The sequence below is a fragment of the Sinocyclocheilus grahami genome, unplaced genomic scaffold (assembly GCF_001515645.1).
Source record: "Sinocyclocheilus grahami isolate Dianchi unplaced genomic scaffold, SAMN03320097.WGS_v1.1 scaffold575.1, whole genome shotgun sequence".
Taxonomy (NCBI): Eukaryota; Metazoa; Chordata; class Actinopteri; order Cypriniformes; family Cyprinidae; genus Sinocyclocheilus; species Sinocyclocheilus grahami.
Window position 1 is genome coordinate 679,988 of NW_015505754.1, and position 11,653 is coordinate 691,640.

At 35.3% G+C, this 11,653-nt stretch overlaps 2 protein-coding genes across 2 annotated transcripts in view; one reads left to right on the forward strand and one right to left on the reverse strand.

Annotated features, from left to right (window-relative positions):
• LOC107556635 (uncharacterized) overlaps nt 1–5,890 on the reverse strand; it is a 14,362-nt gene extending 8,472 nt beyond the window's left edge. The window contains exons 1-3 of the mRNA XM_016239772.1: nt 5,612–5,890; nt 466–538; nt 291–386 (exon numbers count right to left, since the gene is read on the reverse strand). Of these exons, the coding sequence (XP_016095258.1) occupies nt 291–386; nt 466–538; nt 5,612–5,652 (210 nt within the window). The 5' untranslated portion in view covers nt 5,653–5,890. The remainder of the gene's footprint in view (nt 1–290; nt 387–465; nt 539–5,611) is intronic.
• A 366-nt stretch (nt 5,891–6,256) lies between these two features.
• On the forward strand, nt 6,257–7,393 carry LOC107556648 (pentraxin fusion protein-like). Its single transcript, XM_016239785.1, has 3 exons — nt 6,257–6,356; nt 6,506–6,575; nt 6,668–7,393. The coding sequence occupies exons 2-3, from the start codon at nt 6,518–6,520 to the stop codon at nt 7,282–7,284; spliced, it is 675 nt and encodes a 224-aa protein (XP_016095271.1). The 5' UTR covers nt 6,257–6,356; nt 6,506–6,517; the 3' UTR covers nt 7,285–7,393.
• The last annotated feature ends 4,260 nt before the right edge of the window (nt 7,394–11,653 follow it).

The following is an 11,653-nucleotide window of genomic DNA, read 5'->3' on the forward strand; positions in this document are numbered from 1 at the left end:
TTTTTTTTTTTAGTAATTTTGTTATGTGCTTTTGTCATTTAATTTTTTTAATAATTCTATATACCTTTAATTATTTCAGTTTTATTTTTAGTAATTTTAGCACTTTAGATGTTTTTCATAGTATATTAAACCAATATACAAACATTACATTTAAAAAATCTTGTTATTTGAAGCAAAAAAGATTTTTAAACTAGATATTTGTCAAATATTTCTTGTCATTATCTGTCATAATCTGGTGATGCTGCCATAGACAGACACACAGATGGTCAGTATTGTGCTCTAATCGTTACCCTCTTGTACAGCCATCCTCTGATCACCACGGGACAGTTAGGGTCTCTCTTCACCGCTTGACATCTCTTTCCAAACGTCTGCACTTTTTCATGACACTGGACGTATATAATCACACAGTCAGTGGGTTTGAAATATGTAGTCGTGTGTGTTGGTCCATATGTGTATGTGATTCACCTGGTCTCTGATCGGCAGAAAGGACACTGTGGCGCTGCTGGAGGCCTGACTGACTCTGTCCTGATCCTCCATCCTAGACAACAGCAATGGATCAAGGCATCAATAATCATCGAGATGTTCAGGTTAGCAGACTTTGCTATTTTATAGTCAAAGGACACATTGAGTTTTGATTCATTGAGATATTAGTGCTGTCAATCCAACACTGGCTCAATATCAGGTTTAGGAAGGCTTGCCCACATTGTAGGGCTTCTGGGAAGCACTCCAGTTCTTCGTTTAGAGCTGCTTATACATGCTGTATTTTCCATATTTACTAACCGCGTTGGTAATGCAGACCTGTCCATTAGAATCGTTTTTAACTGTAAGAAATAAAACAAATTTGTATATAGTTTCTTGAAATATCCATTCAAGTGTTGTTTGTTTATGCATTGTTTTGTGAGTTTTCTACTTTCTCCTGATCTTCAGATCTTTTGGAAAGCCCTGTACAAATAAATAGGATATAAATGGCAATGTTTCTCACAGTAGGTGACTATTTTACAGAAAATATTTATATTGTTTATTTTGGCTTTAGTATAATGTTAGCCTATTATTTAATTCAAGATTTATTTATATTTTATATTTTTATAAATTATAATAGATACATTTGCATTTATATGTAATATTTTTCTCAAAAAGGATACAGAAAAATTCATTTAAATACAAATAAAATAATTAAAAATAGATTACATTTTAGGGGTGAAATTGTGAAAATATTGGCTTTAAGTTATTTATTGAGCAACTGTGGCTCATCAAGGCGAATCATCGTTTACAGACACACTTCTGCTTTTCTTAATCATATTTTTCATAACATTCAGTTAGATGCTAAGTCATGTTTGACCACAGTTGCTCAATAAGTTGCTCATCTCACAGTCTCACACTCTGTAGCATGTGTTCTCTAGCTGCTGTAGTGTGTACATAGACCTCATACATCCTGACAGCCTCTCTCTCCTCTGAAAACCACTGCTGCCAGCACTGTACGCCGATTGTTGAGAAAGTCCATTCCATTTTTTATTCACGTCATTCCTTTATTCCCACTGACATTCTTTGGTCATTTATCTGAATAACAGAGCTATTGAACTGATGCAAACTAGATTTTTAAATTTATAGAAAATGTGAGTGGTGCTTTCTTGTGCAAAAGTCAAAGCTGAAGTCTTTAGAGTGTTGCTATGCGGTTGCTGGGGTGTTCTGAGTGGTTGTGAGTGTGTTGCTGTGCGGTTGCTGGGGTGTTCTGAGTGGTTGTGAGTGTGTTGCTGTGCGGTTGCTGTGGTCTTCTTAGTGGTTGTGAGTGTGTTGCTGTGCGGTTGCTGGGGTGTTCTGAGTGGTTGTGAGTGTGTTGCTGTGCGGTTGCTGGGGTGTTCTGAGTGGTTGTGAGTGTGTTGCTGTGCGTTTGCTGTGGTGTTCTGAGTGGTTGTGATTGTGTTGCTGTGTGGTTGCTGGGGTGTTCTGAGTGGTTGTGAGTGTGTTGCTGTGCGGTTGCTGGGGTGTTCTGATTGGTTGGGAGGGGGTTGCTGTGCGGTTGCTGGGGTGTTCTGAGTGGTTGTGAGTGTGTTGCTATGCGGTTGCTGGGGTGTTCTGAATGGTTGCGAGTGTGTTGCTGTGCGGTTGCTGGGGTGTTCTGAATGATTGCGAGTGTGTTGCTGTGCGGTTGCTGGGGTGTTCTGAGTGGTTGTGAGTGTGTGTGTGTTGCTTATGTGGTTGCTGGGGTGTTCTGAGTGACTGTGAGTGTTGGCATGCGGTTGCTGTGGTGTTTTGAGTGGTTGCTAGTGCTCTATGAGGTTCCTGGAGTGTTTTGACTTGTAAAAGTGTTGCTATGCAGTTGTTGGGGTGTGTTGAGTGGTTGTGAGTGTTGCCCTGCGGTTGCTGGGGTGTTTAGAGTGGTTGTTAGTTTGTTTCTATGCGGTTGCTGGGGTGTTTTAAGTGGCTGTGATTGTTGCTATGTGGTTGCTGGTAGGGCTTTACGATTAATCGAATGTGATTATCATGCGCATTTTGTTAAAAAAGCCGCTTTCACAGCAGGAAATCATCATCACATGCTTTCAGATGGAGCACAATTTACTACACATAGCCGTAGTTCGCTGACAAGTTACGCAAAAAAAATGACAGCTGTTTGCATAGCTTCTCAGTGAACTACGGCTCTGTGAAGTAAATGCTGTTCCATCTGAAAGCATGTGAAAATACCACATTTAATAACATATTTTTACTCCAAACTCACTTCATAATGTCAGTCGAGTGTTTGAAATAAATCCTGTGAGATGATGTGGCTTCGTACACAGAATAAGGCACGCAACATATTTCATAGTATTTAAGCAGTGATAAAGGCACTGCATTATAAATATACTTTATTTTAATGAAAATTATAATAATAAGAACTCAGATAAACCCTATATTGCCGTAGTCGTGTGTTTATTAGTCACGTTGAATCAATGAAAGCAGTTGAATCTTCGGATGGAGATTTACTGCTGATCACAGAACCGTGCTTCACTGAAAGATGCACGCATGACAATCGCAGCTTCTGTCGAATCGCGATCTTGATTCCATTTCGATTTATCGTGCAGTCCTAGTTGCTGGGGTGTTTTGAGTGGTTGTGAGTGTGTTCCTATGCGCAAGCCAAAAGAGTCCACGCCCAAGTCTCTAATCGTTCACCAGGTGGAAATTGTAAGCCAAACACAGCTTTCCTCAACAAGACACATGATTTGAGTACTCATTCATGTCTGAAGTACAAACGCTGCAGGACAACTCACACCCTGAAGTTTAATGCTAATGGTTAAGATCTTGTTCAAATCACAAACTCTAAGTATGAGTAATAGACTTCACTAATTAAAAATTCTCATGCAAAGAACAAAGTAATCACAAGTAAGTCATAACATGTGGTGTTAGTTCAGAAGCTCACTACATGCAAGTTTCAAACTCTGCAGATTAAGTACTAACCAAGCTTCAGGATTTCAGTAAAGTGCTCCAGATATGATCGATATCCTTGCAAACTTAATAGAAGAGCTTAAAAAGTGTTGCAGGAGTCTGTCTTCATGCTATTCTGGGTGCTGCTGACCCATAACTTGGAGTGACACATAACAGCTGTTTTGCACTGACCATTGGACGGGTTCATAGAGTACGTGAATGAGAGAGAGTAGAATTAGAAGAATGAATGATCACAGTTGCTACTGGGCAGTACAGCTGCTCTACAGGAACCCTGGCAGCTGTGGTTGCCAGAAATTCAAGATAAGGCAACAATGTTTCAGGCATTATGGGAGGCATTACGGTATTTTAAAACAGTAAAATGTACATAACCGATGAAAAAATAAGAAATATAAATATGGAAATAATATATTATAAAATGTGATATTTCATCTAAGCAATGTTTTTCTGTGAAAATACATGCATTGTGTTGTTGAATGTAATATAGATTATCACCATAAATTATAAGATACGCAATACTTTTAACCAAAAAATTATTCACAAAATATTTTACAGTAAAATGTTGTAATAGTAGATCTAATATTATTTTTCATAATTTTACAATGTCTGGTTACTTATTTAAAAAATTAACAGGTTTTTACTGTAGCATTTTTGTTAATATTTTTTTTAATATTATGTACATTAAAGAAAGGGACAGCAAGAATACTTATGGACATTGAGTTTTTGAGGTGTAGGAGTGTGTGTGAGTGTCTGAGAAATGGTTGCATAATGTCTGTTGTGCAGAACACATAGAAATAGAGCCTGAAAAAAACAAAGCATGAACTGTTAGAGGCCTCATGAACAAGACAACAGTCACTTATTGAGCAATGCTCACTGGCGATCTGGACAGGATGTCCACAATATTCTAGCTTGTGTATGAAGATAACAGTTCTTTCGAAAGGTTGTGGTAATGATTATTATTGCAGATTACATCATTTCGTAACCAGGGGCCAGATCACAAAACATTAAGAATAAAATTATTCTTTCATAAATAATTTTCTAACTGAAGTATAAAGTTAAGAATATTTTGCATTCTCAAAAATGTATCTTTAAAATGTTCTTATATTTTTTTTCCAAAGATTGTTCTAAAGACAAAAAATTGCTGGGGTGTTTGAGAGTCTGTTCCTATAAAGTTGCAAAAATATTTTTATTCTTACGAACTTCTTAACTTCTTACTTCAGATTTGTGAATCCGACACCAGATGCAGTGTGATCATTTTCCAGCAAAGAGCAAATATTGCTCAGTGGCACAAAACCAAAGTCAATAAAAGTTTATTTGATGCTTAATATACAGTTACAGTATATGGAGAGGAATTTTAGACAGAAGAAGATAGTACTGTTGCTTTACTGTGTTATGTCTGGATAAGATCTGGATAAGAAGTGGAAAAGGTCTTTCATATTATATGAACAGATGAGGTTTACTACAGAAATTGTTTCACAATTTCTATGTTGCTACTGAAATAATTTTCAAATCCAGACGGTCTGTACTTTTAGTTTTTTTTTAAAGGCGTCACTTCTGCTCACCAAGGCCGCTTTTATTTGATCAAAAACAAAGTAAAACAGTAATGTTAAGTATTATTACAATATAAAAATCACACTTTTCTATTTGAATATATATTTTAAAATGCCTGTGATTCCTGTGATGCAAAGCTGAATTTTCAGCATCATTACTTCAGTCTTCAGTGTCTTCATTCTGATATGCTCAAGAAACATTTCTGATTATTATAAATGTTGAAAACATTGTCGTGCTAAATAGTTTTGTGGAAATCAGACATTTTTAGGATTCTTTGAATAGAAAGTTCATAAGAACAGCGCTTATTCGAAATAGAAATCTTTTGTAACATAATTGTCATTTGAAATGTAATTGTCTTTACTGTCACATTTGATCATTATTGAATAAAAAGTGTTAATATATTTAAAAAAAAAAAAAACCCTACTGACCCCAAACGTTTGAGACTACAAACAGCCGATCACATACACCACAACAATCTGATTTAGAGCCATAAAGACTGCAGTGCTGTGTTAAATAAGACCGCATTCTCATTTTTAAACAGTGTTCAAAAAAGTACAGTGGTTAAAGCAGAACATTAGCAGACCCCAGACTACAACCCTAACAAAACAACTACAAACTACACAAAGAATAAACTGATTTCTTGTACCTGGTCTGTTTTCGGTACCCAACAGCAACTTCCAGCGTCATGGTGCGTTCAGCATCTCTCTCTCTGAGAGACAAACGCTCAACACAGTCACACAGTCACACAGTCACAGCGGAGACTCAATCCCTCTTTCATCCCCTTAACACTGAATCCTCTGTTTCCCCGGTTCACTCTCAGCTCACACTCTCTTTTTTGCTTCTGATGTCTGTAAAGTGGCATTTAGCTTCATGTCTGATGGTAGGACAGAAAAATCACAAACCAAATCTCTAATGACTCAACTAATTCTCCTGAACAGCAATGGAGAGCAAATCTAAAGCCTAAGAAACATTTGTCACCTCTAGTTTCAGAAGATATCAAAATGTCTCTAAATGAGACTATGAAAGAGTGACTGCTAAGCATTTAAATGTTCATCTGGGTATTTTTCATAAAACATGACAGTATTGATCTGGTGAGTATAATGAGTCATTATACTTTTATGCATTTTATAGAATAAATAGACATGCTTAGTCTGTCATTAAATTAATCTAAAAAAAAAACTGCAAGCAATGTCACTGCAGGACACGTCATCTTCCCTCTACAGGTTAAACTAATAAAAAAAAATGTTTTCTAAAATAAAAAGAGGATCTTAACTGAATCTGGGCTCAACCAGTCTGCTAATAAATACTCGAGACACTCCTGGTCAGGACCATCTAGGAGACAAACAGCTGATCTAAAGTGACCTTCTCATTGATAACACTGGTTAAACATCGTAAGTATTCTTGAAGATTTTGTGCCTTTGTCTCTAAAAAGTAATTTAACACTTAATAGAAATAAACTTGTTAAAAACAATTTACAAAGTAGTTGAGAATTTGTCTGCTAAAAGGACTAATTAATTTTCTTATGCACTTTTTCCTTCAGACCTGCAGTAAGATGTTACCAATGGTTTTATTTTTCTCTCTCTTCTCTCTGACACCAGCGGCTACTGAAGGTAACACGTTTTACAGTAATAGATCAAATAAAGATTATTGCAAGCAGGATTTCACTTGTCTGTTGTAAATGTCTGTTGGTTTTGTCTTGCAGTGGGTCTCGGTGGTAAAGTGCTTCTGTTTCCAACCGAGACTGACTCCAGTTATGTTAAACTCATTCCTGAAAAGCCACTGAGTCTTTCAGCATTTACTCTCTGCATGCGAGTTGCGACGGAGCTCCAGGGTGAGAGGGAGATCATTCTGTTCGCCTACCGCACACAGAACTATGACGAGCTCAATGTGTGGAGAGAGAAAGATGGCCGTTTGTCCTTCTACCTCAGCGGCAATGGAGCCCTTTTCTACCTGCCTCCTCTCTCCACCTTCCGGACTCACCTGTGCGTCACCTGGGACTCTGAGACTGGTCTTTCTACCTTTTGGGTGGATGGACGTCGCAGCTCATTCCAGCTATATAAAAAAGGTCACTCAGTCAGTCCTGGTGGCACCGTCCTGCTCGGCCAAGACCCTGATAACTTCCTGGATGCCTTTGATGCGAAGCAGAGCTTTGTAGGTGAAATTACAGATGTGAAAATGTGGGATCATGTTCTCTCAGGCTATCAGATTAAGGCGGTTTATTCAAACCAGGAACCGTCTGTGCCGAAGGGAAACGTGTTTGACTGGAACACCATTAAGTATGAGATTAATGGAAATGTGCTAGTGGTGAAAGATAACTGATTCTGATCAGGTGTAACGTCACACATTTGTCTCAACCTCTATAATCTGTTCATCTATTTTAATGATTTACAAAGCCGTAAGGCCTAAGAAATAAATTATTTTCTCTGCATTATATCTGCAGTGTCTGTGCAGGTTAACAGCCAAATTCCAGGTGAAGAACTACACGACCCATAATCCTGCAGAGAAATATCTACCAATCAGAGAATTGGAGCTCCGCAGTGCCCACTCCCATAAAGCACTGCCAGTGTCACAAACAAGTCAACTTGTATATCATTGTAACTCAAACTATGTTGTAACTATAATTATAATAGGGCTGTCAAATCAATGAATCGCCTCCAAAATAAAAGTAATAATAATATATGTGTGTTTACTGTGTATAACTAAGTATATAGTAATACACGTATACACACGTATACACATGTATATATTAAAAAATATTTACATGTATATATAATAATTAATATTTATATATGATTTAGTTATATATATATATATATATATATATATATATACAAACCGTAAATGCACATATATAATGTGAACACAAACTTTTATTTTGGATGTGATTAATCAAGATTTGACAGCCCTAAATTATAATCAACTTTAAATCAATAGTGTAATTTATATAATTATTATATTATTCACAATGTTATATGGGATTGTAGTTCAGTTCTTCATTAAAGGCTATGAAAAAATGACCTCCGAGTATTTACATTTTTTATCTGGGTATTTTTCAAAAAAATTTATTAAAACATGATTTCTTTGGTCTGAAGAGTATATTGAGTCCAAACACTGGAAAATGCTATTGTTATTATTATAATGTAAAAAAAAAACACCAAAATATCTTTGTAACATTAAGATTTATTTGACTGTACAATGACACATTTCTTCAAAGTATTTCACCATATTTATGACCTTTTATGTAGTTAATTTAAATAGGCCTTCAGTGTGTAATTTTATAAAACTCCCAAATGCTTGCTCTCCAACATTGCATACTCATGGATCAGGCATGCAGATAGTGATAGAAATGTGAAAAAGGCCGGAAGTCAACAATAGACATAAATGCCAGAATATAAATCTCACGGCTGTCTGGAGACACAGGTTTAGAGAGGGATTTCAGGGAAAAATTGTCATTTCATTCTTTTTGAAATGGAAAATGACTGCACTTTAAAACATTTAATTTAAGTAAAATATATATATATATATAAGACAATCACATAGAAATAGTTTTACCTTTATAATAATAGAGGCAGTAATTGGAGAGAACAAACCATCTTCTTTTCCACAATTTCAGTCCAGTGCTGTCTGCAGATAGTGATAGAAATGTGAAAAAGGCCGGAAGTCAACAATAGACATAAATGCCAGAATATAAATTGAGTTATTTTATGCATTTAAATGGTTTCATTTTCGCATATTTTCTAGTATAAGTGCATTGTGCTCACATTTGTGCATTAAATTACATATCAGCTTGTGCCTTATATTGTTATCTCGAATTGCAGAATATATTTTAGTATGCATTTGAGAGATTTTTTTTTAAATGCAGTTATGTTTTTAGGAAGACCATGTTTACAATATATATATATTTTTTACTTTATTTATTTATTTATTTATTGTGGGGTTTAAAGTAAAATAAATGGAAGGTGGAAATGACATAAAAATATAAAACAGGAAATGACATCACAGACCCCTGCAGACCTTAAAGACTGTAAAGGTCAGTAAATCTCTTAAATTATCAGATAATTTTTATGCTTTATAAATGAATGATATTGGCTAAAATATGTTATTATAGTATTTATATGCTACTATAGTATTTAATAATATTTTGAATTAGTTTTTTACTTCATTTTTAATTTACTTTTTTTTTTTAGTAATTTTGTTATGTGCTTTTGTCATTTAATTTTTTTAATAATTCTATATACCTTTAATTATTTCAGTTTTATTTTTAGTAATTTTAGCACTTTAGATGTTTTTCATAGTATATTAAACCAATATACAAACATTACATTTAAAAAATCTTGTTATTTGAAGCAAAAAAGATTTTTAAACTAGATATTTGTCAAATATTTCTTGTCATTATCTGTCATAATCTGGTGATGCTGCCATAGACAGACACACAGATGGTCAGTATTGTGCTCTAATCGTTACCCTCTTGTACAGCCATCCTCTGATCACCACAGGACAGTTTGCTGTGCGGTTGCTGGGGTGTTCTGAGTGGTTGTGAGTGTGTGTTGCTATGTGGTTGCCTTGGTGTTTTGAGTGGCTGTGAGTGTGTTGCTTATGTGGTTGCTGGGGTGTTCTGAGTGACTGTTGGCATGCGGTTGCTGTGGTGTTTTGAGTGGTTGCTAGTGCTCTATGAGGTTCCTGGAGTGTTTTGACTTGTAAAAAGTGTTGCTATGCAGTTGTTGGGGTGTGTTGAGTGGTTGTGAGTGTTGCCCTGCGGTTGTTGGGGTGTTTAGAGTGGTTGTTAGTTTGTTTCTATGCGGTTGCTGGGGTGTTTTAAGTGGCTGTGAGTGTTGCTATGTGGTTGCTGGGGTGTTTAGAATGGTTGTTATTGTGTTTCTTTGCAGTTGCTGGTAGGGCTGCACGATTAATCGAATGTGATTATCATGCGCATTTTGAATAGACTTCACTAATTAAAAATTCTCATGCAAAGAACAAAGTAATCACAAGTAAGTCATAACATGTGGTGTTAGTTCAGAAGCTCACTACATGCAAGTTTCAAACTCTGCAGATTAAGTACTAACCAAGCTTCAGGATTTCAGTAAAGTGCTCCAGATATGATCGATATCCTTGCAAACTTAATAGAAGAGCTTAAAAAGTGTTGCAGGAGTCTGTCTTCATGCTATTCTGGGTGCTGCTGACCCATAACTTGGAGTGACACATAACAGCTGTTTTGCACTGACCATTGGACGGGTTCATAGAGTACGTGAATGAGAGAGAGTAGAATTAGAAGAATGAATGATCACAGTTGCTACTGGGCAGTACAGCTGCTCTACAGGAACCCTGGCAGCTGTGGTTGCCAGAAATTCAAGATAAGGCAACAATGTTTCAGGCATTATGGGAGGCATTACGGTATTTTAAAACAGTAAAATGTACATAACCGATGAAAAAATAAGAAATATAAATATGGAAATAATATATTATAAAATGTGATATTTCATCTAAGCAATGTTTTTCTGTGAAAATACATGCATTGTGTTGTTGAATGTAATATAGATTATCACCATAAATTATAAGATACGCAATACTTTTAACCAAAAAATTATTCACAAAATATTTTACAGTAAAATGTTGTAATAGTAGATCTAATATTATTTTTCATAATTTTACAATGTCTGGTTACTTATTTAAAAAATTAACAGGTTTTTACTGTAGCATTTTTGTTAATATTTTTTTTAATATTATGTACATTAAAGAAAGGGACAGCAAGAATACTTATGGACATTGAGTTTTTGAGGTGTAGGAGTGTGTGTGAGTGTCTGAGAAATGGTTGCATAATGTCTGTTGTGCAGAACACATAGAAATAGAGCCTGAAAAAAACAAAGCATGAACTGTTAGAGGCCTCATGAACAAGACAACAGTCACTTATTGAGCAATGCTCACTGGCGATCTGGACAGGATGTCCACAATATTCTAGCTTGTGTATGAAGATAACAGTTCTTTCGAAAGGTTGTGGTAATGATTATTATTGCAGATTACATCATTTCGTAACCAGGGGCCAGATCACAAAACATTAAGAATAAAATTATTCTTTCATAAATAATTTTCTAACTGAAGTATAAAGTTAAGAATATTTTGCATTCTCAAAAATGTATCTTTAAAATGTTCTTATATTTTTTTTCCAAAGATTGTTCTAAAGACAAAAAATTGCTGGGGTGTTTGAGAGTCTGTTCCTATAAAGTTGCAAAAATATTTTTATTCTTACGAACTTCTTAACTTCTTACTTCAGATTTGTGAATCCGACACCAGATGCAGTGTGATCATTTTCCAGCAAAGAGCAAATATTGCTCAGTGGCACAAAACCAAAGTCAATAAAAGTTTATTTGATGCTTAATATACAGTTACAGTATATGGAGAGGAATTTTAGACAGAAGAAGATAGTACTGTTGCTTTACTGTGTTATGTCTGGATAAGATCTGGATAAGAAGTGGAAAAGGTCTTTCATATTATATGAACAGATGAGGTTTACTACAGAAATTGTTTCACAATTTCTATGTTGCTACTGAAATAATTTTCAAATCCAGACGGTCTGTACTTTTAGTTTTTTTTTAAAGGCGTCACTTCTGCTCACCAAGGCCGCTTTTATTTGATCAAAAACAAAGTAAAACAGTAATGTTAAGTATTATTACAATATAAAAATCACACTTTT